The following is a 16,885-nucleotide window of genomic DNA, read 5'->3' on the forward strand; positions in this document are numbered from 1 at the left end:
GTTAGGTGTCTCCTTTCAACATCTCTGTCATCTCCATTTGAAGATATTTTCAGCGGTTTATCACTGCCATCTCCAGCCCTGCGCATTTGCAGCAGGTTATCACAATTGCCAGTCCCCCCTGGCTGATGGGTTGCGCTGATTACCATCACTGCCCTCAGATATTTGGTGCGGATTCCCAGCACTGCAATATCCACTCTTAGGACATCTGGAGCAGATCAAAATCACTGACTTCATTTTTCAGTAGAGTCAGTGTAAAAGCTTCACACAGCCTCTTCGCAAACGTACCCTGTAGTCAATTCCCGCAGAAACAGCCTTCAGTTAAAATTCGGCCAAGCAGCGACCCCTATGTCTGGATTTGCATTTCTTATCGGACCCCTATCTAAACTGATTTGTTAATAATAAAGAGAAAATCTCTTGGCACTGGATGCATCGCCTTAAGAAACTGGAAGGATCACACTGTCTTAGCAAACTCCTTCTCAAGAAAGGCTCCTTAAGAAGTTTATCTGCCAAATGATCTTTGAATTAGATGAGCGTGGCCATTTAGGTCGATTTACTTTAAACAGTATACAATTTATTTTAAGCGATTACCTTAGGTATAATCACATTATGCTCAGCGCTGTTAGGTATTTCTCTCCCGCCTGATTTCTGATGTGCATCCGCTCTCCGACGGGAAGGTGACTGCTTTTCACTCTCAGTCCAAATCCTTTTTTTGCTACGTGACTGTTTATCGTCTTTTAAAACGCTGTTCGGCTAATGAGTTGGCACCGCGCTCCTTTTTGTTAGGTCTCGCAGAAAGTTAAGGAGGTGTTCAAGCAACTACACAGTTCTCAGGGAAATAAATGGGGGAAAAAAAAAGTAAAAGGAAGAGTCTTTTTTGGTTTTTTTTTTTTTTTTCGAATTATGATTACAATTTTTTTTTAATCTGCATTTTATTCCTCCTATTAACAATTTGAAGCTAACTTATGAGTAGGAGGGGTTGATCACACCGACCTTTTGGAAGGTTTAGGTCCAGGGTTTAGGGAAAGATTTTCCTAGCGCTTCGGGCAGCTGCTGCTGATGTTTGTAATTTTCCGTACAGTTTCGTTCTTTTCGCACTTTTGTTATTAAGCTCCTGCTATAGGTCTTGTATGGGAGGAAATAAACCCAGAATCTCTCGGACCTTCACTAAACAGATTTTCAAGCTAAGTAGCTTAGTGTAGCAGCTCTGGTCCCAGCTTACTTGCACAAGGGGGAAAAAATTAAAAAGGGCTTTGAAAGGTTGCCTACTAAAGTGACTTAATAAACCGTCATAAGGAAAAAAAAAAAATGGGCAATGTCCTGTGCAGGAGCAGGAATCGCGTGGGGTGATCAGAATTGTGCATAATTAATGGCGTTCGCAGGACCCTGCTCATCCTTGTGGAAGGAACTTTGCAGATGATGAACAAAGCTTTCATGCCGGTCTTCTAACTTTTCCCCCTCCTTGGCGGTTTTTTTCCCTTCCTACTTTCTTTTCCTTCCAATTTACGTTTGTTGTTGTTTTGTTTTTTTTTTTTTTTTTTTTCTCCCTTTTTTTTTTTTTTTTTCTTTCCGAAATCACAAGTACAGGTAACCTGCACTTTGTATTTATTTGCTCCATTTCTACTCAAGGTGAAGAGTAGCGAAGTTCGCACCAAAAAGATGCAGGGCTGATAGAAAAGCAAAGGAGACTTTTTTCCCTTTTTCTTTCCCTTTTTTTTCTTCCCTTAACCGATCCGAGAAGGATGAGAGCGAGTGGGGGAGGGGATGACTCACATTACTTAAGCCTCCAAGTGGAAACCTTTTCTGGATACGCATTCCACACAGATCTAAAGAGCTAAGAAGATTTCGGCAGCGTCGGTGCCTTATCCCACCTTTATTTACCTGAAGCCCTTGTAATGTGACACTTCCATTCGCAAAATAAGGCTGCAAATTTCAAGTCCCACTCAGCTCTGTTACGGCGGTGCATTTTTGTCTGAGGGTCGCTCTCCTGCTTTGAGGGTGAGATTTTGGAGAGGTGCGGGGGAGGTACTGCTCTCCCTGTTAGACATAGGAAGGGGAAAGTTCCCTATTTCCAACTGATGGGGAAGGAAGTTTAATCAACACCATGAGACGGAGCGGTTCCCTGGAGCACGGGGAGGAAAGGGCTGGCCGGGGTTGGAGACACCCCGCGGGGGCGTTGGCAGGAGGGGAGGCATTTCCCTCCGCTCCCGCGCAGCCAATTCCCGGCGGGATCCGGGCTGCCGACCTCAGCCCGGTGCTGCAAGCTGGGAGAGGGGGCGCGAAGCCCCGCGGAGCGGCCCGAACCTTAAGGCTGACTCTCGCTCTGGGTTCGGGAAAAGGAGAGAGACACCCGTCGTCCTCCCACTCCTCCTCCTTCTTCCCTTCCCCTTCTCCCCTTGCATCCCGAAAAACCGCGGGCCTTTGAGTCTGCGGCTGCTCCGCGCCGCGCTGTCCCTTAAGGAAGAGCTCGGCCGCCCCTTTCAGCACAAAGACGGAGCTTCTGGGCTGCAGGGACCGCGGCGGCGAGGGCCGGGCCGGGGACGGCCGCTCCGCGCCCTTCCGCGGGGCCTCTCCGCCGGGGCCGGCCAAAGGGACGGCAGCGCCCGGCCCGGCCGTGCGGACTCTGCGCAGCCGGCGGAGCGGGAGCGCAGCCCCGGCGCGGGCTGCGCGCTGAACTCGTGGGGCAGAGCGGCCCCCGGCAGTCCCACCGGGGCTGGGAAGGTCAGGGCAAGAAATACCCAGCCCTCGGCCCGCCGCCCCCGCGCTCCTCGTTTTCCACAGCGGGGGAGCTGGGAGGGCCCCGGCAGTGGTAGGAAAGGGAAAGTTTGCGGTGCCGCCCGGGCAGTGCGATGCTCTCTCGGTCCCAACGCGGTTCGGGCGAGCCCAGCTACGTCGGGGAACTGGACAACACCGCAGGCAGGGCACAGCGGTGACAGCCCGCCTCCCTTAAGGCAGCCGGGTCCCTCGCAGAGGAGTCCTTTGTCTCCCGCTGCACCTTCCACCCCTCTCAAAGGGGAGAAAGCGAAGAAGAGAGGAAAAAAAATCCCTTCCTTTAATCATTGTTGTTAATGATCATAATGGCAAGAGCTCGTTTTGGTCCTTTCTTGTGTGTATCCCCTGTGTCCCCCCACCTCGTCCCTCTCCCTGTGTTTCCCCGCGATGTGTTTCCTTCGGTCCCCACTGAAACGGGGGGATGGAAGTTTTGACAACCAACAAGACACTCGGTTTCCCCTTAACCCCTCCCCAGCTCGGGGGCGAGGGCTGGGGGTCCTCTGTGCCCCTCGGCATACATGTCGAGGTTGTTGATTTGCGGGATTATTTATTTCCAGTATTCCGAGAACTGTCGCAATGCCTATGATAATTGTCCCTGAGTGTCAATCCGTCGGCAGGGCATGAGGAGGAGAAAGGGCGGCGGGGAGGGTCGCATCGCTGCGGGTCTTTTTTTTTTTTTTCCTCCAGTTTTCTTTTTTTTTTTTTTTTTTTTTTTTTTTTTTCTTTTTACTAAAGATTGTTCTGGGAAGTACTGCTAGGAGCCTTTTGACTTTCAGCAAAGTTGCGAATATGTGTTTGTGCATGAGTGGTGTTTGTGGGTTGCTCTAGAGAGATCGCATTTATTTATTTATTTATCTGCCCTTTTTTTTTTTTTTTTTTTTTTTTTGGTAGTGGTAAATTGTTACAAGTTGCCTGGCTGCAAAGCCCCCTTTTCCTCTCACGGCCACTCTCGTTTGTTCCTGAGTCCAACGACGACAAGGGGGACTCAATGTTAAAGGTGGAAAAAAAACCCCAGCAACACAGTTGTTTTTGTTAAAAGGGGACACACTAAGGCTGCGAAACAGCAAAACCCCAATGTTGGACAGCTGTAAAATCGTGTAGACAGGTTGTCATACAGCAGTGGGGGCTTTTCTGAAAGGAGCCCATTGCTAAACATTAAATACACTCGGAGCAGAGCACAGCAGCTGCGCGGACACACGCACACACACACGCACACGCAGCTCCGAGCCGAGCGGCCCGGGCTGGGCTGCGCACCACGTGCTGCGCCGAGGGGGGCGGCGGGGCGGGCGGGGGGCGCGGGGCGGCGCTTCCAGCTCAAGTGGGTGCCAATCAAAACATCAACTTCAAATTGTATCTGAAAGATCAGCCTAGGACCTAAGGGCAGACACATCAGTTGGAGCTCAATTGTTGATCAGATCACATCTAAGGGATTTAGGAGCACAGAAGAGCCGAGATTTGAGGAAAGACACCCCACTGAATCCTGCCACACTCCTCCTCCTCCATACCTAGGGTGCAATATATATCTGACAGAAAGAAATCAGAACGAAAAAAGAAAATTATCGGCTCGATTTCTTTTCTCTCGCCCTGCCTGACTCCAGTAAAGAGCGGGGTGGGGGGGGGGAGGAAAAAAAGAAAGAGAGAGAGACAGAGATCCAGAGAAGCCCGGGTTTGTTCCTCTCCCCTCCCCGGCTCTTCAGCAGACTCCCTCCTCCCCCTTTCTTTTTTTTTTTTTTTTTTTTTTTTTTTTTTTTTTTTTTTTTTTTGTATAATTCCTTCCCCCCCCCTTCCCCCCTCCTCTTTTTTTTTTTATATCTCTGCCGCTTCTGCTGCTGTCGCCAGTACTGCTGCCGCCGCCTCTGTGCCCGCGCCCCGGAGATGTCCTTCCCCCAGCTGGGCTACCCGCAGTATCTCAGCGCCAGCCAGGCGGTGTACGGGAGCGACCGGCCCGGGGTGCTGGCCGCCGCCGCCGCAGCTGCCGCCGCCGCCGCTGCCGCCTCGGGCCGGCCCGCGGGCGCCGAGCTGGGCAGCGGCTCGGCCGCTGTCACCTCGGTGCTGGGCATGTACGCCAGCCCCTACAGCGCCCCCAACTACAGCGCCTTCCTGCCCTACACCGCCGACCTCGGCCTCTTCTCCCAAATGGTGAGTGAGCACCGCGCTGCCCCCCGCGCTTGCCTGAGTCCGCCGAGCGCGGCCGCGGAGGCCGGGGGAGCCGGGGGCGGGCGGATGCTACGGAGCCCAGCGCGGGGGGCGGCGGGCCGGCTGCGGTGGCGGCTCACACCCGGCTTGGGGTCCGCCGTGGAGAGGGAAGCGCGGCTGTCGACGGGTCTGCGGGCGAGAGTGGGGCTGGGGGTCGCGGGCTCAGTCTGCACGCGAAGCCCCCCCATCCTCCTCGTCGTTCCAGCCGGGCAAAACTCCTCCGAGTTTTTCTTGGCGGTGGAACCGCTAAGCAGGGCTCCTGCCTCCGTATTGTCGGCTTTCCCTAGCAACTCGACTATTTTTTTGTTTTCTTTTCTTTCTTTGTTGTTATTGGTGGTGTTGTTGATGGGTGATATTGTCGGTCCTGCTGTTTCACTGGGCTTTCCAGCGCGCTCCTCTTTCCGCTTGGTACTTTTCTTTTCCGCTGAGCAATAAAGAGGTTCCGTCCGAAAGGCCAAAGTGTCGGTACCTGGGGCGCCCGTTTATTTCAAGGCATTTTCCTTAAGCCTTGAAAATGTCCCGTTCTGTTCCTTGAACTTTTCATACTCTGATTATGGCGGGTATCATAGATGGGATTTGCATGAAACGAAAGAGGGTATCTACATCCCATTATAGGCATCGAGGCAAAAACGCATATCGGCGTTAATTCTAAGGGAAATTGTAGCCACCCAGACTGTCCTCGGGATTCATTTGACATTTTCTTAAAAACGTAATAGTTAAAAAGTGAAACTTTTTTTTTGTTTTTAAACTAACTGTTTTTATATCCGGTGTTGTTGAAACATTTTCTTTGCTGGTATTACCAAAATTGTCGGCGGCGCTACACATAGGTTCCACTTAATTTTCTAAACGTCCCTCTTTGCTCTCTTTCTGACACAGAAAAGTGTGAATATTTATAACTGAATGCACGCAATGCATAACTTGTTAGGGTTTTTAATAAATATATATAGGCAAATAGGAAAATACGCTGTTGAAAAAGGGACAGCATCTGAAAACAGATCATTTTTCTACTGCAAACATTTCCTATAAAGTCACTTTAAACAGCATGCATTTCCTACTCTTTTTTTAACCTTGATTTTGGAAATGCCGTAAAAGTTGAAACAGAAGCAATGAGTAATTGACAAGTGGCTTCTTCAAAAGAATTCCCAACAGAGTTTACACAAAAAATATCATTTCAGCAACAATAACAAAAGACAGTAGAATAAAGGGAGTGCAGAAAGCCCACTCTGTAACACATTACAAAAATTACATCGGGCTACTCTTTGTGTATAAGCGGTGTCTCTGAAATTAAAATACATGATCATTCTTAACTGTTCGACAAAGTTAAATTAGTTTCTTCACAAACATTATTGAAGAGGTCGATTTCTAAGGCTGACATAAAGTATGACATAGTAGTATGAAGAATGTATTTCTGGACCAGGCAAAAAAACAAAACAAAACAAAAAAAAACCGAGATCGTAATAGAAGAAATAAAGAAAGAAAACTGCTTGAAATGTTAGCTATTTTGGAACAGTTCCCGTTCTTACTCGCAAAGTATCCTGGTATTTTATTACAGTGATTAACCATGACGGTGATATTTTGAAATAAATTCTAAATTTCGGAACATTTGTAAATCAAGAACTAAAATATTAGGTTAATATCTGGACAATTTGCGGTAATAATGAGGCCTAATGAGGTTGCTAGAAAGATAAAATGTTATTTACCAAAACACCTGATGGGATAATTTGACTTGGTGTGTTTTACTACTGATGATAAAAAGAATATTGATTGCAAATAAATCACCGTCTCTAAACGCTTGTAAACAGCTTGTGTTTGCTCTGGCCGGATCAAAGTAAAACTTATGAGATAAAGTGTCTAAATATCCGTATTCTACAATGCCTGGATCAGTTTTCATTCCAGAGTTTAAAGGCTCTTCTAACAGTTCGAAGTTAATGTTTTACTCCAGAATCTTGGTGTATGATTTGGGGAGCGGGGACGGTGGTGTTGGCATGTGTGTGGAAAGTCTTCCACATTATGAGTCTCTTCATACTGAAGTTGTGCATTCATCCCCCCAGCCTCATCTCACTAGGAGCAAAAATAAAGAATGCTCTGCATGCATTTCTAACATCCCCCTGGATACTTTGCAGATAAATGCGGCGCTGTGCGCGGGCATTAGTTTGTAACTGCGGTGTAGTACCTGTTCTATGTGCCTGATAATTTCAAGGGCACAGTAAATTGTCTCGCCGAGGCAAAGGCGAAGTTGCTGCCTTTCCGTCGTTTGGTTTGGTTTGGTTTGGTTTGCGGAGAAAATACTCACAATGTCTGTCAGACCGCCGCTTAGCACCTCTCTTTCCTTTCCCTGCAAGAAGGGGGAATCATTTGGGAACAGCTCTCTGTATGATCTAAATGTGAAGAGCCTGGAACGGGCAGGGCCGAATTTGGCTGTGAAGACCCTTTGCACCGCTGAAAGGCGTATTCCGGTTCCCGGAGTAGCCTATTCAGGTCTGTTAGAGACGCTAACGAGATAATTGATGTGCTTTTTCCTCTCCGCTTGTCTGAATGTGTTGCAGGGCTCCCAGTACGAGCTGAAAGATAATCCGGGTGTCCACCCTGCTACCTTTGCTGCCCACACTGCCCCCGCCTATTATCCCTACGGACAATTCCAATACGGGGACCCGGGGCGGCCCAAAAATGCCACCCGGGAGAGCACCAGCACCCTCAAGGCCTGGCTCAACGAGCACCGCAAGAACCCCTACCCCACCAAGGGCGAGAAGATCATGCTGGCCATCATCACCAAGATGACCCTCACCCAGGTCTCCACCTGGTTCGCCAACGCCCGCCGGCGGCTCAAGAAGGAGAACAAGGTGACCTGGGGCTCCAGGAGTAAGGACCAGGAAGATGCAAACCTCTTCGGGAGTGACAATGAGGGGGACCCCGAAAAGAATGAAGATGATGAGGAAATTGACCTGGAGAGCATAGATATAGATAAAATTGATGAGAATGATGGGGAGCAGAGCAACGAGGAAGAGGAGGAGAAGCCCGAGCTCCTGAGACAAAGCAGTGAAGAGGAGCACTTGGAAAAGGAGAAGGATTTGGCACTGTCAGGGTCTGAAGGGCTGAAACCCAAAGACGCGCTGGCCATGGTGAAGGAGGCCTCTGACAATAGCACGAGAATCATCAGTCCTGGGGGACCGAACAATTTACAGATGCCATCTCACAGCAAACCCAAGATTTGGTCTTTGGCAGAGACGGCAACCAGTCCTGATGGTGCCCTGAAATCTTCTCCTCCTCCACCCCCTCCTCCCCAGGTTAACCACACTTCTCCTCAGATTCAGCACCCTGCTTTTCTCCCTAGCCATGGACTCTACACATGCCAGATTGGCAAATTTCACAACTGGACAAATGGGGCTTTCCTCACTCAGAGTTCTCTTCTAAATGTGAGGTCCTTTTTGGGAGTAAATCACCACCATGCTGCTCATCACAATCACCACCTCCAGGCCCAGCAACAATCTTCTGTTTTAACAGCAACCCTGGGAGCTCTAAGCAGCGAAAAACCTTCAGAGAGGACCAGTCCCAAGCACATAGGTAATTAATGTATCAGGCTTTCACCTCTCCCTCCACCCCCAACACTTGCACGTGAACTTCTCCTTGAGGAATGGTGTCACACTGGTGTAACTGATTGCTTTTAATGGAGCTACAGTTTACTCTAGCGTTGATTTCCGGCCCCCCATCCAGCATGTTGGTCTCATACATTAAGCACATTTCACGTGGCCTATTACATTCTCACCCTATACGCCCATCAAGTAAGATGAAAATTCAGGAAGAGCACAGTGAAACGTATAGGTTTCATGACCCCCATCTCCCAATAACTTCAATGACAGTAAGAAATGTGTCAAGAAAAGCTTGCAGACTACTTAAATACTGAAAGTAGGGTATAGTGCTGTACACACAGACACATGTGTCTGTTCATGTCTGAACAGGAGGGTGAGAGGGAAGTGTGTTCTCTGCTGTGTCCAGATTCTTACTGTTATTATTCTAAAATGGTTCTCCTGGTTTTGTTTGTCTTTTTTTTTTTTTTTCTTTTATTTTCTTTTTAAATTTTGTTTTGTTTCTTTTCTTTTTTTGTCTCCTTCTAGAAAGAGAAAATGTACCGAGAACTGACTCCCCACCCCAGCCGCTAAAATCGCCCTTCCAGCCTGTCCGTGACAAGTGAGTTTGTTTGTTTGTTTTCACTGTAGGAATGTTACCTATGTGAAACAAAGTGTTTGAATAATAAAGACTAATTATAACACCTAATCATCACCATAATAATACATACCGACAATGAGAACAGCACAGGAGTTGCTCTAATCTTTTCAAACTTAGGCTAAATTGCAATTGTACATAGCCAGACTGTAACTTTTCTAAAACTTAACAGATCTCAAAGATCTTGTGTTAATTACACCAGAGACAATGATTTTTGTGAGATTATCTATTACTAAGACGCTATAGCAATATACACGCAATTGAAGCAAAAAAAAAAAAAAAAAAAAAAAAAGAAAAAGATACTTTTTTCCCTGAAAGATTGTCACGTTGCTGTTTTCTTTTCTTTTTTTTTTTTTTTTTCCCTTCCTCCCTTCCCCCCCTGCAGCTCTTTGGCTCAGCAAGAGGGAACACCGAGAATTTTAACAGCTCTCCCTTCTGCTTGATTAAATGATTGGGTGAAAAAAATATTACATAGACTGGTATTAAGGACAGAGAGAGTGAAAAAAAGGAAACGGTATAAACGACACCCATCAATCTCTTTTTGCAATAAGGTGGTGCAAATCCATAAAAGCATTACACAAATCTGTAGATGGATTCCCTTCCTCATTGTACCATTTCAGATCGTGTTATTCTAACCATTCTTGGATTATTTGTTTGGTAAATGTTTCCCATGTGTTTGTGGTTTTCTTTTTTCTGTATATAGAGTGATTTCAGATTGTAAATAACACGTCAGCAAAACTTGTCTAAATCATATATTTTTGTCTAATAAACTAAATGAAATTATGAGCTCTCTTCAGGTATGTATTCTGTTGCTACAGATCTTATACATATATTACAAATCTATTCAAACATTTATAATAAGTTTTCTAAAAGTCAAGTCTCCTCCTTTGGGTAACTGAAACTTCAAGTAGCAAATCCAAGCTATTTTGCCAAAAACAAGCTGTGAGCTTCCTTTTTTATACATGCAAACTTACGAAGTTGAGTGAAGCTGGCTCCTGCCTTAGTAATATTAAAGTTATTTTTTCAATTGTGGTGATTCAGATGTGTTCTGTAGTATCTATTTTCCAGACATAAATGGACCTGACTTCCACTCATGATTCAAAATAGTTTCTTAAAACTGAAAAGGACAAGTTTTCTCACAGTTCCCTAGTGTATAACTTTGCTGTTCAAACTGGTTGCTAAGTTGGATCAAGAGCTTTAGTGCTTTGGTATATATTCTCATCCAAGATGAAAAAAACCCATAGTTTAGGAAAAAGAATTATTTGTAGCGATATGCGCTTTGAATAGACACAGAGGAAATACAACGGTGAAAAGTATTTTTCTATGAGATTAAATACAATCTTAGTAGAAAAAAAGAAGAAAAAAAAGGCAGCTCTTGCATATCTTAGAAATCTTAGAAGAATGTTTTGCGATTCCGATCTGCTGGTTGAAAATAGACTGAGAGACAGGATCCATCATTTTATAAAGGCATTAATCTTCCAAAGAGAGTCCGTTGAAATGTGTAATATTTTGAGTGTTTATTTCTCTTTTTTTTTCCTCCTAAATGAGAACACTAAATGAGCATTGAGGTGCTAATAAGATACCAGATGGTTGTTGATGGTGGAAAATGGAAAGAAGCAGCTGGGAAAGTCATTAAGAAATAATGCGGTGACGCCCTATCCAAACTAAACCAACCTCAAACTAGGACTTGTCGGAAACAAGATGAGATTTTCAAATAAAATATTAATAAAATTCTTGTTAGAGATCAGAATATTGATCTTGATTTAGCTGCAAAATCATCTCAATCAAAGAGCAGCCTCGGTAAACTACGGCTTAGGGATCTGTTGGCAAAGAGGTGGAGGCAGTGAGCTCCTATATTTTGCGTTTTTCTGATGGAGCAGAGAAACAAGTCAGGCAAAATAGATTTTGTGTGGAATATCTGAAGGAGAGCTTCTGGAAAGAGACTCATTTTGACATCCTGCAGTTCCTAGCATACATAAATTAGTTTGTATTTCGGCTTTTAGTTGTTTCAGTGTATTTTTCTTTTTCCTTTTCTCAAATGACAGACAGTCTCCCGTTGGTAATTGTTCCAACAAAAGAGAACAAAGCACTTTTAACCAAACTAGAGTAATTTAGCCTTCGGAGAGAGGGAAGACGTATTTAAAAATAAAAAAAGAAAGAAAAAGTCTTCAAGCCTGTAGAGCTCAACGGTGCGTCAGGTCAGTGCTGGTGTAGACCTGACGCAATTGCTGTCTCTTCCGTATCAGTTCAGACGAAATCGCCTCAGTCCCGCACCGGCTGTCACCGTTCCCAAATTCCTCTCGGGAAATGCGGCCGTCCTCGAGCAGCCCAGCCGGCCGGGGTGCCGCTGCCTCCGGGGACCGACCTGGCTTGTCTGTCAGGGACCGGCTCCGCTCCTCCAAGGTGGAGACGGCACCTTCAAGGCGCGCCGGGACGCTCCGCGTGGCAGAGCGAGCGCGGCGCTGCCGAGCTGTCCTGGGGGGAGCGGAGCGGGGATTCCTGTGTGGCACAGGAACCTCAGCAGGGAGCGGAGCTGGGGGGAGCGGAGCAGCGACAGCGTGCGCGCGTCTCGCCCGTCCGCGGGCACTCGCTCCCCGAGCGCCGGGGGCCGAGCGGTCCCGAGCGGAGCCGAGAGGAGCCGAGCGGAGCCGCGGGCCGCGCTTTGGGCAGGCTCGCAGCGCCCTCTGTGGGCGGCGGGCGGCGCCGTCCCCGCGCCCGGCCCGCGGCTCCGCTCGGCTGGGGCGGAGGGCCGGAGGGTGCCCGCCTTTAACTCGGCCAGAAAGCCAGCTGCGTCCTCCGGAGTGCGCTTACAGATCTGATCATCCTCCGGAGAGTGATAATTCCCAGTAGTTATCTGGTTGGCAGTTTTCCTCTGGAAGCCTCAGCATGTCTAGAGCTGACTCTGTTGCAGAGTCTGGATTTTTTTTTTCCTCATCTGCTTATTTGAATTTGCCACCTCTTCCCCCCCACTAACGCTAACAATGGTGACGCTTCCCTCCCCAGCCAGCTGAGGGTGTTACCGGGAGCTGGGGACGATGAATGAAGCCCCGCGGGATGAGCACCGTTCCGTCTTTCCCCACCGCGCCCGGAGCGTTTGCCGGGGATGGGGCGAAGCACCGGGCTCCTGTGTCCCCTGCGGCTGGCGAAGGCGGGGGCGGCCTGGGAGCCGCATGCCGACTGCCGGAGGAGCGCGCCCCGGGCTGCGGGCTGCCTGCTCGGACGGAGAGTGCTTTCGCCGCTCCCAAACTTTTTGGACAGGAGCGCAAATGTCTTCCCCTTAAAAAGGGGAAAACCGAAAAGTCCTGAGGTCAGCTGAGAAATGCCGTGTTGTTTAATTCGGAAAAGCTCCGGCGTGCCTGTGTGCCTCAGTGCCCAGCACTCCCCAAAGGCCGCTGCCTCAGCCTATTCGGCACCTGGGGGAGCAGGGTGATCGCCTTTCCCTCCCCGGAAAGCCACAGTGAGGTGGCCGTTTCTCCTGCAGGAAGTTTCAGAGAGAGAGGACGTGTACGGTTGCTCATTGCGCTTCCGCACGGAGCCCTCGGAGGCTGCCCGGCTGCGGTGCCCGGGCCGGGCGGGACGCCATCGTACCGCCCCCGCCCGCTCTCCGCCGCCGGGAGCCCCCGCGCCGGTGTTGGGAAGGAGCGGGAGCTTCACAGTCCCGAGGTTTTGCTTGTCACGTGAACCGTGCTAGGAATGATCGTTTACGTCACCCTGGCAGGAAAATAATTTGTAGTTTTTCTGTCATATTTTCACTGAGATCCACCCCAGCAGATGTATACCAGAAAATACCAGACTGCAGGGAAGAGGCTTAAGCTAAACGATTTGCGGTAATTAGGAATGCTTAGAGCTGATAAGAGTAAATTGGAAAGTACTAGCTTCCTACCTTCCCCCCCCCTTCTTTTTTTTCTTTTTTAATGATGATGCTACCCTAACCTGATAAATAAAGTCAATAAGAAAATTTACATTGAATCGAATGGGAACTAAAAGGAGTAATGTACTTTTAGCGCGACAACCGAGTGCCAAGATACATTTTCGTGCTACTTAAAAGGCTGCCAGAAAACACTTTTTTTAAATACGTTTGCATAGTCCTCCATCCTCCCCCAGTAGAAAATGTTGTGTTTTTGTTATTATTTACTTAGCAGTAACAGAAGAAAGGCAGAAATCTGTGAAGAAAGAACACTGAAAAGTTGATATAATCTCGAGTTCAGCCAACTCAGAAATTCGCAGTTGCCAGAACAGATTAAAAGCAAACGGCAGCTTTACGGGGATTTGGCTTTGTCACAGAGACGTAGTTATGAAACACGCTGATTGGTATGCATACCTCAATTTTTATTCTGTTTTTTTTTTTTTTTTTTTTTTTTTTTAATTCTGAAAAAAGGCCTATTTTTAACAAGGTTAAAAAAAACCAAAAAAACCCAAAAAACCCAAAACAAACCCAGAGAAAGGGAAGAAGAAAATTAGTAGGGTATGTGTTCTCAAACTGGCTCATTCCAACGATTGTTATCATTCCCGGCTCCTGTCATCCCTTCTTGCTGCTTTGGTTGAGTTTTTGATTCACTGTCTGAAACTGGACCGGCCCTGAAGCCGCCGCCGACAGCAGCGACCGGCGGAGCTGGGGTGGGGGTGCGGTGCGAGCTGAGGCTGCCCCCGCCCCCGGCAGCCCCTCACCAGCCCTGGTGATCTCGGGGCTCGCTCGATCTCCGGCTAACTTTCATGGTATGACCGTGTTTTCCCCAGCCCTTTTTTTTTTCTTTAACTTTTTTTTTTTTTTTCCATAGGCGCCGATCAATTATTCACAAGCACATTTATCTCCCCTGCAATATGGAGAATTCATATTCATATCTCTGTTTTAGTGGCCTGACACAGATTAATGTAATATACGCCGCGGCTCCGAGCGCCAGCCCCGCTCTATGAATCATGCACTATAAAGTTTCAATCGTCCTTGTAGATGAGACTATTACAAAGAGCGCGGAGCGGCGGGGGCGGGGAGGCGGGGGCCAGCAGCAGCGGTGGCTCTGTGCCTCGGCCGGCCATCGGCCCCCTGTTAAACAGGCTCGTATTGAAACCACCCGGCGGCTGGCGGGGGACAATGCGGGCCCGGCATTAGTTCTGCCTGGCGGGGCTCCCCTGGCGCGGGTCCCTCGTCCGCCCGCCCGCCCGCGCCCACCGCCGGCCGGCCCCGGGGAAGGGACTGCGCGCCCCTGCCTCGTCCCGTCCCCCATCAGCCCCTTAGGCAGGGGCGGGAAGAGCCGTGCGGGGCCGCCTGGCCCCGGAGGAGCGGCGGGCCGCCGGTGTCCGCCCCGAGGGATGCGCACCTCGGGGCGGGAATGGGGCTCAGGCTGCCCCGGGGTGCGCCCTGAGGCGGAGCAACCGGACTGTGTCTGGGGAGGGAATGCGATAAAGGGGGTCTCCATCACCTGGAGATGCTATTGCGGTATGTTTATATTTTTTGTTTGTTTTGTTTTTATATTTTCGTAATTCCCCAATGTCCTTAAAAGGTGAGATGTAAAGAATAGCCGGGGCTGATAGAGGCACACAGGCAGCACAGGGAAAGGGCTGGTGAGTTGTGAGTGCCCTGTGAAAGACAGCATCGAACATGGGCTTCAGCACGTGCCCTCCATCCCCAGATTGCTGCCTCAATCCCTGGGTGAGGCTCCCCTGCCATCTTGGTGACCTTTGTGCATCCAGGTGGATGAAGGGGAGCCACCCACTGGTCCCAAAACCCAGCTGCCAGCCACGGATCAGGAAACCACGGCTGGAAAAGCTGTGGCAGGTCCCCTCTGGCCTGTGGAAAGCGGGTGGTAGCCCCATGGAGCTGTGCCGTGCAGGACCACAGGTCCCCCTCTGTCAGGAAGGGCCATGGCAATGGCCAGCAGGGCCTGAGCCCACCACTGGCTCTGTGGGGGCTGTGGTGAGGAGCGACACGGCGCCTGATTCCAGGCTTCAAGTCACTGGGTTTCAGCAGTAAAACTTACCTGGGAACAACGAATCAAGTAAAATGCTGGAACATGCAATAAACGTGGGCTGTGTGGCGTGTTTTCCACTGAAAAGTTGCAGAAACGGCTCCTGGCGAGGTTGGTGTTCCCCATTGTGCGGTGCCCCCATGCAGTGCCATTCATAGCTTGCCCATAAAACCAGCCATGTGGACAGGAATCGCGGGGTACCAGGAGACTGAAAACCCCATAGAAATAGGTATTCAAAATTTAAGACTTCGAAAATATGAGCTCTTAAAACTAAACAATGTACTTCTGTAAGGAATTAATTTACTTGAGTCCCGTCACCACTATTAATATTAGTTTTGGCTTCTTTTTTGAGTATGTGAAGAGAATACATGCATGGGTGTTAAAAAAAAAAAGTGAAAAAATTACATTTTTATCTGTTTCTGCTTACTTTAAATAGCATTATAGACTTCCCTCATGTCTGATAGCCAGACTTGTTTCCTAACATGTTGCTTGGGAGTCAAGCTGATGCAAAAATGCAAACGCGGGGCGCACTCCAAGTCCTGGTAGTGTCTCTCCTGAGAGAATAGAAAGCGTCGGCGTAAACTCTGTGCAGAATTAAAGGCGAGTTTAAAAAGTAACATTTATTTTTATTCCAGATTTATGGCTGACCCGTAGATAATTAAAGGTTTTATTTTGAGCTGTTGGCCTCACACAATACATTGTCCTTTGTTGCTGCACAAGGAGCGCTTTCCCTGTGCTGCCTACGGTTCAAAAACAATGAAGCAATCCATTTATTTTGTTGGTCAATTGTAGCACAAAGTGAGGTGGTCAGTGTGGAAAGTTTATCACTGTCTTGTCCCTTTGGAGGAGGCAGAGCATTCACACACCCTCTGCCCCAGTACACAAATGTCAGTCTTTTTGCAGGCTGCTGTTTTCCTTTTGAAGATGCCGATGGTGTCTCTGATCCACTAATCCATTTATCCAGTTTCATGAGTGCATTGGCTGAATACACTCACAATAGCCTTGCCCAGCTGGAAACAAGAAGTCAGTGAGTGCAGCCGGCACACCCACCAGTGCCTGACACCACTCTCGGATGAGGCTTGAGTGCTTGTCTCAAAAAAACCCCAACCTCATCCCAACCCAAAACAACCCCCTCAGAGCCCCCAGCCTGCCATGATGTACATAACACCATGACTGTCCCCTCCCTGAGAAGTATTTTTAGAACCATCTATAGCTTACTACTTGGTTGTATTATTTTCATGGTATTTGGCCGTGTCAATGAGGGTTGGAGTAGGCTTGAGGGAAAAAAATGCCTCTGGGACTCTGCAAACAAATGCACATTTTAGAAACTGGTCAGTTGCTGCCAAGGGGGAGGGGGCTCAGGGGAGGCAGTGGGCAACGGGCTTCCATTTGTGTTTGGTGCCGTGCCGTTACTTGCCAGCTTTTTATTGCATTTTAAATATATGTTTAATTACCAGTGTTATTGGTAATAACAGAATGTTTGAAAATATTAAATACATTTGTGAGCTTGTGTGAAAAAGAAGTTAAAAGGTGTTCGGTGCACAGAATGTTAAAGAGATCTCACAATGAAGTGATTAACATTTTTATGAATAAAATTAATCACGCATTAACTCTGCAGCTCAATACATCTGAATGCCAAATGTTGCACAGCAGCCCTTTCCCCTAAACCAAAGAATTTTGGATGCAATATTGACCCACATCAAACACTCGTCTATTAGTAATGGAGATATAGTTAT

General features: G+C 48.2%; 1 protein-coding gene across 1 annotated transcript; it reads left to right on the forward strand.

Annotated features, from left to right (window-relative positions):
- The first annotated feature begins 4,617 nt into the window (after positions 1-4,617).
- IRX1 (iroquois homeobox 1) lies at positions 4,618-9,969 on the forward strand. Its single transcript, XM_053947669.1, has 4 exons — positions 4,618-4,908; positions 7,512-8,526; positions 9,078-9,150; positions 9,572-9,969. Exons 1-4 carry the CDS (start codon positions 4,645-4,647, stop codon positions 9,627-9,629), a joined length of 1,410 nt encoding a protein of 469 aa, XP_053803644.1. The 5' UTR covers positions 4,618-4,644; the 3' UTR covers positions 9,630-9,969.
- Positions 9,970-16,885: the final 6,916 nt, after the last annotated feature.

Source organism: Vidua chalybeata, chromosome 1 (genome assembly GCF_026979565.1).
Source record: "Vidua chalybeata isolate OUT-0048 chromosome 1, bVidCha1 merged haplotype, whole genome shotgun sequence".
Classification (NCBI taxonomy): Eukaryota; Metazoa; Chordata; class Aves; order Passeriformes; family Viduidae; genus Vidua; species Vidua chalybeata.